The sequence below is a fragment of the Amphibalanus amphitrite genome, unplaced genomic scaffold (assembly GCF_019059575.1).
Source record: "Amphibalanus amphitrite isolate SeventyFive unplaced genomic scaffold, NRLGWU_Aamphi_draft 000658F_arrow, whole genome shotgun sequence".
Classification (NCBI taxonomy): Eukaryota; Metazoa; Arthropoda; class Thecostraca; order Balanomorpha; family Balanidae; genus Amphibalanus; species Amphibalanus amphitrite.
In genome coordinates, this window is record NW_024882152.1 from 347,044 (window position 1) to 365,946 (window position 18,903).

Sequence of the window (18,903 nt, forward strand, 5' to 3'; positions counted from 1 at the left end):
TAAACACGGCCTCTAGACCGCGAACATTTTCATACGAGGTTCATTCAGGTGAAGTCTGTCAAGATTAATCAGCCGAAGGCTTTAAAGGTGTGATGCAATGTTTGTGATTGCTGTGCTGGAGAAAACTGATGTAGAAACGGGTAATGTATTTCTCGAACATAGATGAATATTAAGTACTGCTAAAGCCACATCAAAACACAAAACTTATCATTATAAATGACTTAAAATGCTAAAGCACAGTCCGTAACACTTAGCTGCGCAAGTACATGCACACAAAAAGGTTTTGAAGTACTTTATCATGATCGCGAAATTAGAAAATTTGTACGCTATTCATAAACTAATTATGATGGCATGGAGAATGTGCAAATAAGTTGCGACGAAAACCGAGAGATCTTTATCAAACCGTGGGTGATAAATACCATGGCTCACCCATAGTCAAGCTGACGAAGCAAGTTACATAAAAACGGACACACCTTACGATGCATTTTGCGCAGATTACTTATGAATAACACAACTACAAGCACTTCATATAACACAACACAACATCAAAGACCCACGGTAGAATACAAGTACAAACGGTAAATGCGTTAAGTTGTTGCTGCCACTGTACGATAATATGCGCTTGTGGTATTCCATATTTGGCACCATAAGTAGCACTCAAAGGCGTTACACTAATGAGGCAAGAATTCAGAACATGTCACCACAAAATATTTCTTCTAATGATAGCGACCACACTGGCCAATACAGAAGCAGCTAGTACGCCAAAAAGCTCGTCATATCGAAGTTCAAAGGCACAGTGACGCCGGAAAGGCAGCACAAAGTGGGAATGAAGGCACCGGCCTTTATCTGCTTTACTTTATAGTTGGCACTTGGGTAGCACTATTCGGTGTTGAACTTCGGCGCATGTAAAGCTGCGTCCGATAAAGCCAGGAGATTCGACAAGATAAATCTAAAATCATGTCAGAAAGTGTAAAAAGAAATGAGGAGATTCATGGACTGAGATGACCTGATAATTTTCCTACAATGAATATCTTAAAACATGTCTGAAACAATGAAAACACGTCAAACTTCGAACAAGACAGATCTGTTAAGCATAATCTTTTTCTGGATTGTAAATTGGTCCTACCCGGGGAATGCACTAGCAAGAGCCATGAAGCCTGACCACTTGACAGTCGAATATCTTTTCACGTCATGGCACTTCAGTAGCAGTGGCTCCAGCTGGCGTTACAGTCACCATTGTCTGAACATCCTTTACACGACCCACATTGGGGATGTTAGTCACAAAATGGTCAGCAGTATAACCCTCTCGACATAAAATACCTACTGTTGACACCTTACAGTGGACACCTTGAGGCGACTAAGAGGCACTAACTCGGAAGAACTATACTGTTCTTGAAGAAGCCACTAGCCGACAAAAGCAGCAGAGGAGTAGCGACACTCTACTGAGGTGGCGATCTGTAGCGGCTCTACTCTGGGCTCGGCTTCGTCACCACACCTGTGCCTGCCGTGTGCTGCGGTGCCGCTCAGTAGCCGCGCCCGTAGTTCTTCAGCTTCACAAACAGGCAGCAGGAGATGATGACGCCGAAGATCTGGACGACGGAGACGCCGACTCCGACGGCGCCGACCACCACCAGGTGATCCTGGATCACGTAACCCATCTGGTGCACGCAGCCCTGTAGAACGGGGGAGGTCGGGATCAGTTAATGACGATAAGTTACGCAGTGCAGGGAGAGGAAAGAAAGCAATCACCGGTATACAGAAGTAGCTACCGAGGTTTACGCCAAAGATAATGATGAATGACTGGATACAGACGATACTTATTTGGCACTGACAGAAGGAGTAGAAAAAGGAAAATAACGCAATTAAAACGGAAGGATAACGTGAATGTCATTTTAACTGGCTAGGGCCTTGGTCCCTGTCCGATTCGCCTTGGTTAGTGAGCGAATGTGACAAGTTTTGCTGTCATCTCCAGTGACATGGTCATCATGTTATCAACACTCAGTAGCTCATATAACACGGAGCAAGCTCTCCCCACCTCACCCCCTCCCCTCCTCCCCAGCCCCCGACAGTTTCATATGACGCACGCGTGTGACCGACCGCCGCCGGTCGGGGTGTCGGCTCGGATTTCACGCCAGCGCAGCGCATTCTCATGTTTCCGTCGCACTGCACAACGCACACGTGAGCGGTCGGTGCGTTCAAACGTCGCTCTTTGTCACACCGCAGAGCCGCCGTAGGGTCGCCGCGGTTCGGAGGCACTTAGTGAAGTCATCCGAGGGGCTCACTTTTAGTGTCACGGGCTTAGGTGAGGTGTCCTGGCCGCTGTGGGGCCGACATTGACCTCATGGCTCACGACTATGACAACGGAAATGATCCAAACACCAAGACGGAAATTACGCTACAAGTGGCTTTCGGTTACGTGTGACCAGATTATCTTCACTTTTTTTCCTTAGTGCCCAACTGCCAGGCTGTGATTCAAAGTCCAAGCATCGCTACGCGATTATTCACGACTTCCGGCTCTCCCTGCTGCAACAAACGTCCCCAGCAGAGCCCCGTCATAGTACTCACGCCAGGGTTGATGTTGGAGGGGTGGTCGCGCCGGCCGCACAGAGGCTTCACGGACTTGCAGCAGCTGTCAGGCACCTTCCTACCCTCTGTGTCGGCCCAGTCCGTGTACAGCCAGTTAGTGTAGTAGGTGGCACCGCAGCAGCGGAACTGGGGAAAGTGGGGGAGACGTGTCAGTCGGGGACGATTTGGAAAAACACGGGTAAATAGTTCGTTGATGGTAAATAGGGGTCGGTTTTGAGACCAAACTGGTATAACCCCGATTAATGTTTTATTGCGGCGCTACGACAAATGGTTTAGGGTACGTCCAGCACTGCAACCGCTATCAGCAAGCAAATTATTAATACCGCAGCGTGAACACTGAACAAGGTCCATTTTGAGCTTAAAATCAGCGGATCGTAATTACTTTCTTATCATCTTCAAACGTCATGTCACATGTTTAGATATCCCATCTCGGTAGATTCCCGCTTCGCCCACCAACTCCACCACCCGTCTCCCGTGTTTTCACTCACGTCCTGTTGCATCTCGTCGATAGCGGCCGTGTACTCTGGCTTCCTGTTGTAGTTGTCGGCGAAGGTGGCGTTCAGGTGATGCGCCAGCTCCATCTGCAGCTGCACCTGGTACACGTAGGCCAGCACGCCCGCCATCGCCTCCAGCAGGAAGATCAGCAGCAGCACGAACGTGTACTATGTGCATTGTGCAGGGCAGAGTGGGCACGGTTAGAGGGCGGAGGGTTCGGAGAGCCCGTGCTTGAAACGGTGAGGAAAAGGGGGCACAAAATTGACTTCAGTGTGTGCGAGAATGTAGCGACGTCTGAAAGACGAAAGTAAATGATTTGCATTCATCCGCATTTACCGATGTTGAAAAAGATACCATCCAGCGATGTGGGAAAAATTGAGTGTGAAGCTACTCTCGCCCAACTGTCGGCACCAGCCACAATCTTAGCGAGCAACCGACCACCCCAATATCCTCCGGATATCTGACTCCACATCTCTCACCCACACACCCACCGCCACTCCGCGGTTCGTACCATCAGCAGGCAGGGCAGGCTCTCTCTGAGCGCGCCGAGGCAGCCGACCAGGCCGGTGACCAGCACCAGAACTCCGGAGGCCACCAGCACATAGGCGGCCGTGCTGAACGAGGCCGTGGAGAGCAGCAGCACGTAGGATGGCTCGCTGACCAGCGACCAGATGCCCACGCCGAACACGGCTATACCCGACAGCTGCCGGGTGTGGGAGGGGAGGGAGGGGTGGGGTGTCACAACAACACACAGGGGAAATGTGGAGGACAGGGGGAATAATGAATGAATGGGAATGTATGCAATCATTGCAACTTCCAGGGGTTGCAATTCAAATTCAAATTCCATGAGGTTGGGGGATAGCTGATGAATGGTTTAATTGAACTATGTTCTGTAAACTTAAAATCTCTTTTGAGGCCGATGCATTGTATTCAAAAGGTATGCCCCGTCGAAATTAAAAACAAAAACAATGCCTACATTTTTTAGACAACACCCCCTTTCTTTCGTTTTGTCCTACATTTCGAAATAAAATAAAACACGTGCTGCACGAACTCGGTAGCCTAGGGAGCCACCATATCGACAATACCCTATTATCTATAATACATGTAAGCTTTGTTCGTAACAATGTTCTCTTCAAGCTAGCATGCTGGTGAAAAAAAAATAGATGTTGAATGTTTAAATATTGAGCCATAAAACTTATACAATAATGCAACAAAGTTATTTCCAAAAAAGCTGTTTTACCTAAAATAAAGGTAAAATGTCAAAAATAGTCTTAGCTCACCATGAAAACAAAGTTAAACATGTATAGAACATATTTCAGAAAGTTGATGCTGCAGCAGCCTTCATCTTTAGACTCTTCAAAGTCCATTCTGAAACAGAAGAAAAATCATGACATTTTTAAAAACAAAATCATAAATTTAGTCCGAACCTTTTTGATGGGAAGGATTCACAAGGACAGAGCCACCGCTAAGCGAAGCTTGTTGCGATGACCCTGCCCTCTACCCTCCGATCGCGCAATTCCGATTCTATGGCAGAATTTAGAGTCCAAAGTTTAACGTGCGCACAAAGCCGCGCACGGCCAGTCCCCTCACTGACTTCGCCTGGCTACGGCCTGCCACCAACCGCAACCATACCTGTCAGGAGGCCCATAAATGTCGAGCGCCCGTCGCGCTTCGAACCCGGACTGTCATAACCGGGAACGCGTGCTCTCACCACGCGGAGTCCAACGCTCTAACCAACTGAGTTACGGGACCGGCTGTCACATGAGCATGTCACATGAGCTGAGCTGCAGGTGGGTAATGTCAAATTTGCAATGATCACAAAAGATAAGGAAAACAGGCAACACTGTAGAGCATACCCATGGTCTGTGGAAGTGACATTTTCCCATTAACAAAATTATAAATTGTTATATTCTTATAAAGTAACCATTTTTTTCCAGACTATAAGTTTCTTTTATTGTTCAACCGTTTCTACCTTTACATCAATAGACAGGAAAATCCTAAGGATATTCCTAATCCTTTCCTTTCCATTGTCAGGTTGAGGTTAGTGTTTAAGTAGGCATTAGGCAAAGGCTTATTTACCACCAGATGCTATTGCCATCAGTTCTTCTGCTTTTAATTTATTAGGTTATGACTTGGCATAGCCTGGTGTGTAGCCATGGCAGATCTAAGTTAGGCATTTCAGGTCTCCGCCCTTCAGTAAAATGGTAGGTACCAATGCATGCCGAGAATGCCACAAGTGGGAATAAGGAGCTGGAATCAGGAGCTGACCATAAAAGAGCACATGCGTATTCACATACAATTTATCGGACGACGGTGAAAACAGGGCGCCTGGGGCGATTTGATCAAGGTTCGTGAAATTTACACGTGACGTTTGGCATATAGAAGGCCCATGGAGCGGGACAAGTTCAAAATGTCACGTGACTAATATGCCCTCCGGTGCCCTGTTTTCACCGGCGTCCGGAATATCAGCTGTCAGAGAAATGAATGATGAACTGCAATGCAAATTGATTATTTTTCCCAATTACAATTGTTTAAAACCAAACCCTTCGGTATCCACACAATTAGCCATTAGATAAAAAGTTTGTCAAAATTTATAAATTTATATTTTTGAGCTCATGACTGCAGTCTGAAAAAAACACAATTTATCCATCAAATCAAGGGCTGAAATTGAAATACAATATCTACCGTCACTGAGTTGACAGATACCTACCTACATAATTCAACAATGATTTGAGTTGCTGACATGAGTCGTTGATCAACTCACCTCATTCCAATGGCTTAACTCTCGAGCCAAAATTAAGGCCACTGCTAATTACTCCGTGTTAAAATAAGTGACAAAAGTGGAGTGATTGCTTTAGGTTGTAAATTGCAATCACAACACTATCACAATCACTTTCACAATTCACAGCTCATATTGTTTTCAATTGTAAAAATAGTGTTCGTAATATATTCTTGGTGAGCGGCCTTTACAGTATGGGCAGCAGCGATTCGTCGATGTTTACTAAAAGCAGACACTAACGTACAATTTTTCTACAAGTGAACACGTTATATCGAATCTGCTGCGTATTCCTTGTCTTTCTAAGTGCTACCAAATTTTAGAAGTAATCTGCGGTTTGTAAATTACTAAAATATTTTACGTCCTGTAATGTAATTATCAACTCCGGTTGGACATGCCTAAGAGCTGGACTTTTTGCACGCGTTCCCCGCCAGGGGGCGCCACTGAGGAAGCACCCTCTGACGTCACGATAAAACTGCGCGCACTGTGCGCACGGATCTGTAAGCAAGTAATATGGTGGTGGTTTCATGGTGGAAATTGGAATAAGTATTTTGACGTTATAAAATTTCAAGCCGTTTTTGTGAAATTAATTAGTAAATGCATTTCAAAAGAATTTATTTAAAGTGTGAAAGGAGAATAATTAGAAGAACATGGATATTTTTGTTCCAATAGCTTATAATGTGAGACATGATCGGTACTAACGGGTACTTCTAAGAAGTAGTGAAGAAGTACCAAACAGCCTGCTCGGCTACGATCGTCAGCTGTCCTTTGGAGCTGGACTTCAACGCTGTAAAAAAAATATGTGGTGAATTAATTTTTAGTTTCACCAAAATATAAGCAATTTATCATTTCTTTTTCACTTTTGTAATTATTGTTGAGTGAAGAGACATGTTGCTAGTTCTGACAATATAAATTATTAATTAAAAAAAAACGAAATGCGACGGTAAGTATCTGCTACTAAATTATCACTTTAACCAAATACATGGAGAATCTTGCTACCATTGCTTATAAAACGTGCTTATCAATACACAAATGTTTTATTTCAGACAAGAAGGATTTATTTGCCTGAAGTCTTGCGTCATGTGCTACTGCTTTGATTCCAAAGACGCTCTCCGGGTCGGGGTAGTTTAGTTCTTCATCGATCGATAAGATATTTTGATTCCATTGATATCCAAATTGATAAGCTCGGCACTATGGAGTAAGGGCGTCCCCACAGGGGTGACGCAGGAAATATGAATGGCGTTTACACCGACAGTAGTTTCTCACAGCCGGCAATGGGAATCTCCTGTCGGTGTAAACGCCACTATAGTCCCATGACCCATCCAACTCAAACACTGGGGAATATCCCCGCACTTTTGAGGACGGAAATCTATGGACCTGCTCGAAAAATAGTGGATAAAATACGGCGAGCTTTCAGTTTTATGGGTGGGTCTCCCATCCGAGGCACTTATTTACGGGGGATATTGGGTCATATTCCCCCGGCGTCCTGATGATCGGCGCCCAGCTCAACGTCGAAGGCGCCCTGATACGCGGCACTGCTATCTGTGAAGGTGCCCAGGTTGCTGCCGCTCGAATTTTGGTCGCCTACTTAACAAAACCTCCGTTGGTGCCATCTCAGTTTCCTCGAGGTCAGGCAACCTTCACACGCCGTTGGCTACCTTGGCTGGCCGGCGACTCGTTCCCCTCGTGGCGACGCTCTTGACATCCAGTCAAAAGTTGGAGTGGCTGGCGCCCCCAGTGGGGGCCGGGGAAGGGGCAGTGGGCCTCCACGTTGCTCTTCCCGAGCCTATGGTGACTTGGCTCAACTCTCCTCAATAGAATCTGGATTCTGCACGCTGTATTAACATGGGCGTAGACACCACTACGGACAATACGGACAGTGGGTGTGACAATCAGTAGTGCCATTCATATAGAGGGTGTCATATATGAGCGGAGAGGCAACAGTACAGCTGAGCGGAGAGACAACATTAAAACAACAGTACAGCTGGCGTTGCATGGAGCTGCAGGCAACCGGACAGCGGAGGCTTGCGAAAAATAAACAATTCGTCACTTTAACGTATAAACAATAGTATAAAAAGCAACATAAACACATATTCTCATGGTCGAACCCATGCACTAGCGGCTCACGGCGGGCACAGGCACGCAGTGCGGTAGCGGTACCGGATCACACGTCATGGGCGTTGTCTCAGCATAGGTTGTTATGACTTATGAGCGGAGAGGCAACAGTACAGCTGAGCGGAGAGACAACATTAAAACAACAGTACAGCTGGCGTTGCATGGAGCTGCAGGCAACCGGACAGCGGAGGCTTGCGAAAAATAAACAATTCGTCACTTCAACGTATAAACAATAGTAAAAGCAACATAAACACATATTCTCATGGTCGAACCCATGCACTAGCGGCTCACGGCGGGCACAGGCACGCAGTGCGGTAGCGGTACCGGATCACACGTCATGGGCGTTGTCTCAGCATAGGTTGTTCGCAATCTAGTTGAAGCCTAAGAAGACGGCCAGTGGGGTCTCACTGCTGCTGAGGCGACCTCGGAGACGATGCGTCGCCCCTCCTGTCGGCGACCTGCGGTGAGCAGGATTCCAGATAGGTGTCTGGCACGTTGCCGACACTGCCAGACGCTGTCAGCAGGCCTCACTGCTGCAAGTGATGTGCAGATGGACGCCAGGTGACTTCGTCTGCAGGCGATTCCGGAGACCGCGGCCTCACCAGGCAGTACCACCTGCATCGCCATGTCGGTGTTTCTAGAAATGGAAAAATAACAGTATCGGTGAAGGACAAGCAATACAATGTATTCTGTTTTCCTCTCTTGCAGGTATACGTAATCTACAATTATCATAGTTCCTATTTCATTTAACTGAACCTGAAAATTCCATATTGGCACATTGTTTGACTAAATTTGTGTAGTTGGGAACAGGGGCGACGCCACGGTGCGACGACTGGAGGGGACATTGACCATTTTGGAGGGGACGAGGACCATTTCAAGTCGATTCTTTCCATGCAACGCCATAGGCGTAATGTTAAAATTTTAAAAAGTGGAGGGGACGAGATCCCCTCTGTCCCCCCCCCCCCCTGTGGCGACGCCCTTGGTTGGGAAGCAGATTGTTTGAAATACATGTTTGGCTGAACAGTGCGGAAAATATTTCATTGATCACTATAGCTGCAACAAAAATACTGAGACAGAAAACATTTGCGCTTACCTGGCTCCTTAGTCAGTCCCGCACAACGGAAGTGGTACCATTTATCGCAGCCGTTGCATCCGACCATCGGTGCTGCACTGATGCTGCTGCACTCCCCACATTCCCAGTACCTTAGGAGCGTCTTGGCTGTGAAAAGATTACATGAGTCATGGCGCATACATGAATAGTAAGATGTTTTATATGTTTAATATCGCATAGCAAAGACACAACAGCTAGGAGTCAAGTGTAAGCCAAAGTGTAAGCCCTGCCATGTTTTGCAGACTGGATTTTAAGCAAGAAAAGCTTTGCTAAAAATGACGCTTGACGAAGCCTCATCCTACTGGGCTGTCTGTTATGTCTCCCTGTAAAAAGCATGTGGCCCTTATATTGTATATATGATGAATATGTTAATAATGCAGAGAAAACACAGTATAAATTATACCCAACGTTTCATCTTAATAGACTTTGTCAAGGGTGTTTGAACAGCTTGAGATGAGTGAAGTGTAAGGGTACCTAGGTACATCTGAAAATAAATTGAATCTGCGTTCAATTAACATTGATTTTGATAATACATTTCACAACTCAACTGCTAATAACAATCATACTAAAATAGCACGACAGATAACTAACAATCTCATGAAGAACTTCTTGAATCGCCTTGACATTGTCGTCCGAACGAATGTTAACCCGGTTTACATAGCATATTTGACGAGGCTCTAGCTCGTTAATTTGGCGATAATTTCGTTGCAGTGATCTTCAAATATTTAGAGGGGATCATTTTGTAAATTGTTAAGCACCATTGGCATCTTTTGCAACATCACGGACGGAGATATAAGCTTGCAACAAACCCTATGTAAACGCGTCTGTTGTCTGAAGTTACACATTTGTCTTTTCTGCGCAGCATTTGTGTTTGCCATTTACCGCACCAAATGTTCGCCAGCGGTGGTGACTTTTCCTTACCTGCTCACGAAACGTCACACACGACATGACGTCACCCGAAGACGTCATCAAAAAGTCCAGCTCTTAGGCGTGTCCCTCCGGTTTATATACTGTATGACTGCCATGCATATATTCATAGTTAAGAATAATCGTGAGTACTTTTATTGTGATCCTTTTGAAGCAAATTGTAAAGATTGAAAGACATTTCAGCAACTGCGCACAAGAAGCTGACACAGGCAATGCAAATAATTAATCATTTGCATGATTTCTGAACTTTTGTGTGAAAATCGATACATCATAGACATGGACCTCGGTATTCAGAGGTCTATGGTGGATATTGTTGGTAGCCTATTGCTTTAATTTTCCATAGATCCATTCCTCACTGTCATTTGTTAGGTGACTTGCAGGCTTTTTTGGATTTGCAGATTAAATACAGTTGAGTATCAGATGGGGTGATCTCCAAGCATCATTTCATTAGATCAGTAGGCGGAACTATGGTCAAGCGTACCCATTTTCGGGAACGCATTTTCGTTCCCATGTTTGGGAACGATAAACCCAAATATGGGAACGCCATGTAGGCATTATTTAAAACAAGAAAAAGAACCGTTAAATGACGTCCAAAAAATATAAAACGATCGTGAACCGCCTGATATTTGTCTCAATATTGTTGGGAAAGAGTTTGATATTGTAAGGCCCATCGTAGTTTCAAATCGTTCCCCTATTTCTAAAGCAGTCCATCATCCGGGCCGCGAGCCCAAATTTGGGAACGCTCTCGTACACTGGCGCTGCAAGCGTTCCTTATTATGGGAACGGCGTACCCAAAATTGGGAACGATTTCACCGACGCCTTTCAGGGGCTCTTTTCATTAACAAGCATCACGTCCAACGCCGCAAATTATTGTTAACGCAACAATCATCAGATGACCTTTCCGGCAAGACCGTCGCATGTTTCGCCCGGTCTTCTGCGCTTTTATTCCCGTCGATCTCGCAGCGGGCACGCCCCCCTCTGCAGGATACGTAATTCACAACGCTCAGCGATGTTCAACAAGGTCTTCCATACCTATATCCACCGTCCGCGCCGAGGGTGGAGACATGTCAAGCATCTGTCTGTTTATCACCGATAGTTGACGAGCACAAGGAAGTATCCAAAAATGGGAACGCTGAATATGTTACACCCTCAAAACACCTAGTCCCAATGAAAATCTAGTTTTTTCCTTTCTTGATGAGTGTAAGTGGCAAAAGGCCTGGTAGGATGGGCACGAGGAATGATCGAAATCAGCATAAAAACTATAAATAAGCCACACAGAGCGACCTATATAAGAGAAATTCCCCCAAAACGATCACGCTTAGAAACACGGAAGACAAAAACCACGCTCATGACGCTCCTTATAAAACAACTCTAAACAGCTAGCATCCAAAAAAAATATATCTTTCTGGGATGATAAAATACAGCTGAATAATTTTAAACCACTGAAACTGAGTTTACAACAGTAGTTCGGTAAAATCACTGACGTTCCATGCGGTCGTGCGCCCCGACACCAAATGTCACCAATATTACCCCCGGACTGTCCGCGTGTTCGCTTGCATATGTCAGCATCTGGTGTCGCTAGTATGAAACTTCATAACCAGGCGAAAATTATTATACTTGACCTCAAAATGTAAAAAACGCTTCATTTTCCTTAAAATTGCAAGTTAAATGTAGTATAACCCATGTTTTCACCATTCCGTCATTTCAAAAAATCATTAAAAATATCATTCGACGGTCAATTTCCTTGTGCAACGGTCAGATTAAAGATAATTTTATAGAGACTTAGTAGATACTTAAATTAGCGTGCACTTTTTTGAGACGTGATGCACTAATGAGTTTTAGTGGGCGAACGGCCGAAAAATTACCTTCCGTTCCCATAAATGGGAACGCCCGTTACCATATTTGGGAACTCCGTTCCCAAAAATGGGAACGTTCCTATATTTGGGTACTCATGACCATAGTTCCACCTACTGAGATGGAAGGAAGCTGAAATGGCTGGAAGCAGAACAGACAGAATTTACCGTTCCATCCTTCTTACAAAGTTTTTCACAAAAGGATGGGGCAAGCCAGAGAGCCTCAAGAGGCTCTTTCAGTTCCGCAAGGTCATGAGTGACCGAGAGAAGTGCATGCAGCTCGTGGATCGTGATCATCCTGTGACGATAACAAAGGTTAGCAATGATGAGCCCCTTTACAGTGCAATTCTGGTGATGTGTCTGCTGATCTTTTAGTATTCTTATAGCAGGCGTCTCACATGCTTTTTAGGTTCACAGCCTAATGCACATATATGTATATTGTTTTGCCAACAGCTTGATGGGTAATTGAAGCTCTCTAGACCACGTTGGTATGTAGCAGGTCAGTCTATCATCCATGCCCCAACCCAGTCTCAAAATATGCATTATGTATTCATCAAGGTTCCACCCGATTGTGCCTAATTTTTACAGGAGCAGCGCTATCAGGAGTACACGCTACTGGAGGGCCAGTTCCAGTCGCCGTTCAGCCGCCACTGTCCCGGCCTGCTGCCCGAGGTGGCTGAACCGGCGTACTTCCAGGCGGTGCTGCCCAACCAGTGGCCGACCCGACTGCGACCCACTGTCATACATCTGGCCGGCACCGGTGACCATGTGAGCACCGGAGTGCCAGAGCCGGCTCATCTGGATTTTTAACCGAATTCGGTATTTTCCAACATACGTTTAACAAAATTTATCGTTCCTTTTTCTATGATACCTTCGGTGGAATTAATCGAACGGTGATTGATAACGTCTCACCTCAGATCAAATGACACTGCAATCAGTGATCACTTGGGTTATCTACCAGAGTAAGCTCACAGCATCATCTTATCATGTTGTTGCAGTTTTTCTGGAAGAGGCGAAGTTTGTTGGCGCGACCTTTACTCAGGGATGGCATTGGCTCCATAATCTTGGAAAACCCGTATTATGGCCTCCGGAAGCCGGCTGAGCAAGTGTAAGTTTGTCGCTTACGTGTTTATCGCGACTTGGCGTCTTTGACGTCGCGTCTATGCTTTTTGCGTCATAGTGACGAAGGATTTATTTCAATCCAACGGAATTCAACGGAAAATGAAGCGAGAACTTCGGCCATTGTCTGTCGGTTTCAACTTGGCACCGCCTTTTCTCAACATTGTCAACTTGAGCATTGCGCCAGGACGGCCACGGCCCACAGATCGAGGGCTCGGACGTCAGTCATCGCCATCCAGTGCTCTCTCCCTGCTGACTTTCCCCTCCCCCCCCCCCCCCCCACCGGCAGCCGTTCGTGCCTGCGCAGCGTCTCCGACCTGTTTGTGATGGGCGGCTGTCTGATGCTCGAGTCGATGGCACTGCTCCACTGGGCAGAGCGCAGCGGTCTCGGACCACTCGGCATCACAGGCATCTCTATGGGCGGACACGTGAGTTGGAAGGGTGGACTCTTGAGACAGTGGCGTGGCGAGCTCGTGAGTCGGGGATAACGGGCACATTCGGGATTAGGGAGTGACTAGGAAGCGATGTCCAATGGATAGCATGTTAGGTAACCTGAGATGAGTCCAGTGCTTAGTGCACAGTATGAACATTTGGAGATGTGTTCATTTCATTGTGTGTCGATAATTGGTGGAATCTTATTCATTTTCTCAAATGCCTCTATTTGATCGTACCAGGAAGCGATTTCTCCTCATAGCTGACTGCATCGACCAGCGATCTTCTAGACGACTTTTACCGATGGCGGCTACTAATTTAAATACTTTTGTCGCCGGCAGATGGCGTCGCTGGCGGCCTCCGTGTGGCACAAGCCGATATCGCTGGTCCCGTGTCTCTCCTGGACCTCAGCGTCGGCCGTCTTCACCAGCGTAAGCATTTGCCGTATGCTATGGTGTACCGGACAATACCACCAGGGGCGCTGGCCCCTGGTGGTATTGTCTATTATTCTATCCCGCTTTTGTAAATTGTAATGTGGCGCCCGTTATCTCAGTCTCGCAGAACCGAGAAATGCGTCTGATGAGTAGTGTTTCAATGCAGTCAACAATAGTAACGTTTTTCCGTTTCCCGGTCAGGGAGTGTTGAGTAACGCCATCAACTGGGAGCTGCTGGAACGGCAGTACGTCTCGGACACCGTCTACCGCAACGAACTGCTCAAGATGATTCAGGAGATCGGCTGCGTGAGTGCTCAGGCTGAGTGGGCTGCCCTGTTCTCGAGAACGAGCCGGGCTGCGAAACTCAGCGTGGTACGATGTTTGCCGTTTGGGACGTGCGTGCATCTATTTAAGTTTTTCCGTTCCAGTTTCGTCATTGACTGTGCAGACGTCTCCTTTTTAAGGCTGAAACAGACTATTTCCGTTGTCAGGAAATCGCACGCGAGAGCCTATTCAAATACATTATAACCCTTCCCGCATCCATCACATGCGGGAGCTGCGTACGATTGATTTGAGAGTGAGATAATGTATAAGAATAGGCCCTCGCATGCGATTTCCTGACTGCAGAAAGAGTCTGTTTCAGCCTTTAGCCTGTTACGCCGTTGATAAAATGCGGCCAGCAATTTCATGTGATGATTTCTCCGCATGGTGCTTTTTTTAGTTAACAAATCATCAGGGTTAGTAAGCCAATTGGTTGGAAACAATTGGACATTTATTCTGGCATTGCCACCGAGTAAGGGCTTTTTGGAGCAGTATTGGTGAGTTATTCAACGGGCGCAATATTACATACAAAGCCGTAGTCACCGGTTTTGAGCACAACGATTCCGCGGTCTGCAAGCGCATCAATACTATTCTTTCATTGGGAAAACAGTTTATATGGTATAAGAGGGAATGCAATAGTCACTTATCTGAGCCCACATTCGTCACTTACCTGTACAACTATCTTAAAGTAGAAAGGTATGCTTATAAAATAAATGATCGAGAAACGAACTTCAACGATACCTGGGGCTCGTTGTTTTGCGCTTTAGCGGAGCGTGTAGAAAGGTAACCGCCTTAGGATATGAAACAAACACTTTGTGACTAATTATTGTTGTGTGTCACGATGTTTGCGTAGTGCAACATGATGTGTATAGTTTTTTTTTTCTACGATGGGAAGGGGGGAAGGGGCAAATGTCAGGTGTCGATGATACACAATGCTAAAATGACTGTCCTTTGTGTGTATGCATATGGTGTTTGTTATAAAAAGTGTTAGTGGAAAACGATGTGCGCGCTACAAGCCCCCGCCCCTATGACCCATCCGGGCCAACCCGGGACTGGCCCCTCCTGTGAGGGGCCGGTCGGCCGGCCGGGCGTGCGGAGCGCCAACCTCGACGGGTCGACGCTTCGCTCGCCCGGTCGGTGGTTAGGGGGCACCGCCCGCGGGCTGCTTGCCGGGCGGTGCGGGCGGGGGCTGGCGGCCCGCCTGGAGCGCCGGGGAGGTAGCCATCAGATCTCCCCGGCTGGGGAGGGATCCCACAGCTCTCCCCGGGGCCGGGACGGCACATGTCACGGATTGACACCGTCCCGGCCTGCCCAGGCGGGTCGCCGATGGGAGCACAAAAAATGTTTTATGCTTATTTTTGTTTGTGTTTTATGTGAATTGTGTTAATAAAAAGGTATTAAAAAAAAAAGCCAATTGGTGAAGTGACGTTGACCCCACCCACCGCCAGGCCTCGGTGTCTCTGCCGTCTGCCCCGCGGCCCAGCAGCGCGGAGGGCGACCATTTCCACGCGGGCCGCCAGTTCGCGCGCGGCTTTCCGGACGAGATGGCCGAGGTAACCCGGGTGGCTGAGCAGATGGTGGCCGACCGGGGCGCCGAGCCGCGCGGCCGCTCCCTCGCCCAGCTGGCGCTCGTCAGCCCGCTGGCCAGCCTGGTGCGATCCAAGCCGAAGGTGAGAACCGCGGGCTCAGATGTGGGTTATTGAGGGAGTTAGTAGCTAGTGTTAAGCTAGTTTGAAGGTGAACGACTCTAAACAATACTCGCTTCGACTTGAGCATCTCGTGGGCTATTATTGAACCTAGGAGCGCCACCCTGTCGATATTCGTTTTCGTTTATGCATGTTTTGATTCATTATGTTCATTTCGTTTCCTTCATTGTGTTATATTCTAGTGTTGCTAGAGATATATTAGCATACCAACCACAGTCGTCCTGCCGCACTGTCTATTTGGGTGCAGTAGGCACTAGGTAGGTAGGTAGACGACATTGTATACCTACCTCCGTGTTCTGACGCGCTCTGTGCCCTCCCCGTCCGCAGCTGGTCCGTCCGTCCGCACAGGCGTCCTCCTCCCGGCCGGCCACCATGATGGAGGCGTACAACTTCATGAGGGGTATCATGGACGAGTGCACGCACCTGGCCAACTTCCCCGTGCCGGTGGACCCCGAGCTGGCGCTCATCGTGCAGGTCAGTCTGACACCATGGGATGAATATTGTGTGTTTCGTTCGCCGCACGAGTTTGAGCAACGACTATCCGGTGACACATTCGTGGCAGTGACAAATTAATTTTGAGTGTGTATGGTCTCTAAAAATGGTCTTAGTGTTACTTTGGAATTTGTAGTGCCTTTGTGTCCATCGTTAAATATATATTCAATCCAATTCCATAGTACATACGGCAGAAGAAGTCCCATCCTGCATGTGAAATAAGTGCGTGGCGGTTATACAACCAATAACCAGTAACCAGTAACCACCGTACGTCTGTGTGTGAGATTGTCCGGTGCAACGTCCGTATGCTTTGACGTACATCTACCATCATTTCCTCGGTAACACAAACCGCTGTCTCGTCTCGCCTCCCCAGGCTCGTGACGACGCGTACATCCCCCGGGAGGGTCTGACCAGTCTGACCGAGCTGTGGCCGGGCAGCAAGGTGCGCTTCATCGACACGGGACACATCGGCGCCTACCTCTTCAACCAGGACACCTTCAGGTGAGGAGACTCGCGAGACGTTTGGGTCAGAGGCTCTCTGAAGGTGTCTCTACCTTGTCTCCTCGTTCTTTCAAAGGGTGCATGCTTTCTCGTACTTGTGTTCTTAGCAAGCTGAACTAGTTACGCACAAAAATTGATTTTGCTTTTGTCCAGGCCTTTCGCTCACGGATTGCGATGTGCGTTTTAAACAGTCAGTTGTATCGATTTGCACTCATTTCGCCATTTTGCACTCATTTCGCCAATCCTCAGAGAGGCGATCGTCGACACGTTTGAAAAGATGATAAAGAAGTACAATCTGAAGGACAGCAGCGATTATATCACGATGAAGACTGATGTCAAACAGCAGCAGCAGCAGCCTGCCGAAGATGAGAAACAGCGGTCTCGTATCGCGATGAAGGCTGGACGTGTCAAACAGCAGCAGGAGCCTACCGAGGATGAGAAGCAGCGGCCCCGCGACGCCTCCCAGGTTGGGGCCTAACTGACGCGTCACTGGCGGGGTCCTGCCAGGCTGTGCAATATCAACAAACTTGAGCTTAGGACGAGCAGTAACCCCTCCCGCCCCGCGGGGGATATGATTCGGTCTTTTGTGTACCGATTGTGCGCTCAATAGTGGGTTTGCCATGCTGAAGTGATAATTAGCTAGCAAACCATTGTGGCAGATTGTTCACGTGAGTCAGATTCAGTGCAACTTGGTTAGGCGGCTTGGAATTTTGCAGTTCATCCGCTTTAGTCATTGGTTTACTTACAAGGCTGTACCGTAGACCTCCGTTACACCGGTATGCGAAGGTCTATAACTGTAACTTTGTTTGGTGTGATGTAGGCTTGGGACAATTTTTTGTTATTTAGTTGTACATTGCGACGGTAGGATATAATCCATCGTCGGTGCGACATGCTTCCCTCTGTGCCAGAGCGCGTGAGAAGTCCAGATAATAAGGAGTGTTTTATAGCTCCACGAATTAGCGGTGGCTGTGGCCCTGTAGGTCGCTCCACGGGCTACTCCTTTCGATGGCAGTGTTTTACAACTCGAAGCATTATATTGTGTGATGTTCTGAGTTCTGACAGCTGGGCAAGGTGTTCGAGATGAACAAAACATACTGCCATGGCCGCATTCGGCTGCTGTTCAGGTAGTACACACAAAACGGTGCAAATAATACAAGAACGGTTTCCAATTTTGGTGTCTCTGCTTGGCTAACGTGAGACGGTGGTGAGTGGTGGGCGGCTGCTATATCACAGATTTGTCTAGCCTTCTTTGTTCATAGCAAAAGAAACGAAGTGCAATTTTTCGATGTGATTGTTGTGACTGATGACGGTGATAGTTGACTCCGTGCGTTGTATGTATGTACTACGCCTCATCAAGATTACTTTTCTAATAACCACGGTAAATATATAAATAAGGACTACACCTCGCTTTTGGGTTCGCGGGGAGTAAAACTTGCAGCTCTATATATAGTGCTGTTTTATATCACGCTTTATCAGATCCTCAATCAGCTCTGGGAGAATATTGTAAGTGTAAGCAGCCAATAATCAAAAATATTATTTTAACAGACTCTTAACTACTCCAAGATGTTGGGTTTTGCATTGCTTTACCACCTGGATAATAATATTGGAAAATGTTGGGAGAATGACTATCCCCGCGTTCGATGTCTCTCGGACGGCAAAGATTCTACGCCGTCCGGCCAATCACGCTCCATAGCCGCAGCCGAGCCCCCGCTGACCTTGAACGGGATTGGCCAGACGACGTAGAATCTTCGTTGTCCGTGAGATATCGAACGCGGGGTGAGTTCGCTGACGTAGAATACGTCACTATAAACAAAATAGCGAGCCTCGCGCACGAGCTACATTCGCTGCGCAGGCCGGCGACCGTCGCGTTTTGGGAAACTGAGGCATTTTTGGTAATTTATTTTTTGAGTTTTTACCCATTTTGGACTTGGTGATGACTTTCTTAAAATGAATATTGTTCTTTACGTGTTGGAAAATGAAATGCAATAAACCAGAACAGCTAGTTCCTCAGGGCAACGTCGATGCATGTGCAGTG

General features: G+C 47.2%; 2 protein-coding genes across 3 annotated transcripts; one reads left to right on the forward strand and one right to left on the reverse strand.

Annotated features, from left to right (window-relative positions):
• Window positions 1-131: 131 nt before the first annotated feature.
• On the reverse strand, window positions 132-5,954 carry LOC122364144 (tetraspanin-11-like). Its single transcript, XM_043334264.1, has 6 exons — window positions 5,846-5,954; window positions 4,362-4,449; window positions 3,593-3,784; window positions 3,075-3,248; window positions 2,566-2,712; window positions 132-1,673 (listed from the first exon to the last, which is right to left on the reverse strand). Exons 1-6 carry the CDS (start codon window positions 5,848-5,850, stop codon window positions 1,524-1,526), a joined length of 756 nt encoding a protein of 251 aa, XP_043190199.1. The 5' UTR covers window positions 5,851-5,954; the 3' UTR covers window positions 132-1,523.
• A 4,405-nt stretch (window positions 5,955-10,359) lies between these two features.
• On the forward strand, window positions 10,360-18,037 carry LOC122364145 (protein ABHD18-like). Of its 2 annotated transcripts, none has more exons than XM_043334266.1 (11): window positions 10,360-10,461; window positions 11,986-12,178; window positions 12,458-12,631; window positions 12,862-12,971; window positions 13,272-13,410; window positions 13,756-13,845; window positions 14,050-14,154; window positions 15,618-15,839; window positions 16,203-16,349; window positions 16,741-16,868; window positions 17,118-18,037. In XM_043334266.1, exons 2-11 carry the CDS (start codon window positions 12,002-12,004, stop codon window positions 17,344-17,346), a joined length of 1,521 nt encoding a protein of 506 aa, XP_043190201.1. In that variant the 5' UTR covers window positions 10,360-10,461; window positions 11,986-12,001; the 3' UTR covers window positions 17,347-18,037. The 2 variants fall into 2 exon arrangements, with proteins under 2 accessions (XP_043190201.1, XP_043190200.1); XM_043334265.1 differs by having other exon boundaries at window positions 10,364-10,461; window positions 12,452-12,631.
• Window positions 18,038-18,903: the final 866 nt, after the last annotated feature.

Coding starts and splice junctions, on each gene's coding strand:
- LOC122364144 (XM_043334264.1), bottom strand. Junction 2,713..3,074: donor TCGACGAGATGCAACAGGAC/GTGAGTGAAAAC, acceptor CACTTTCCCCAG/TTCCGCTGCTGCGGTGCCAC. Junction 1,674..2,565: donor CCTCCAACATCAACCCTGGC/GTGAGTACTATG, acceptor CCCGTTCTACAG/GGCTGCGTGCACCAGATGGG.
- LOC122364145 (XM_043334265.1), top strand. CDS start 12,002: ATGGCTGGAAGCAGAACAGACAGAATTTACCGTTCCATCCTTCTTACA. Junction 12,972..13,271: donor CGGAAGCCGGCTGAGCAAGT/GTAAGTTTGTCG, acceptor CCCCACCGGCAG/CCGTTCGTGCCTGCGCAGCG. Junction 16,350..16,740: donor AGCTGGCGCTCATCGTGCAG/GTCAGTCTGACA, acceptor TCGCCTCCCCAG/GCTCGTGACGACGCGTACAT.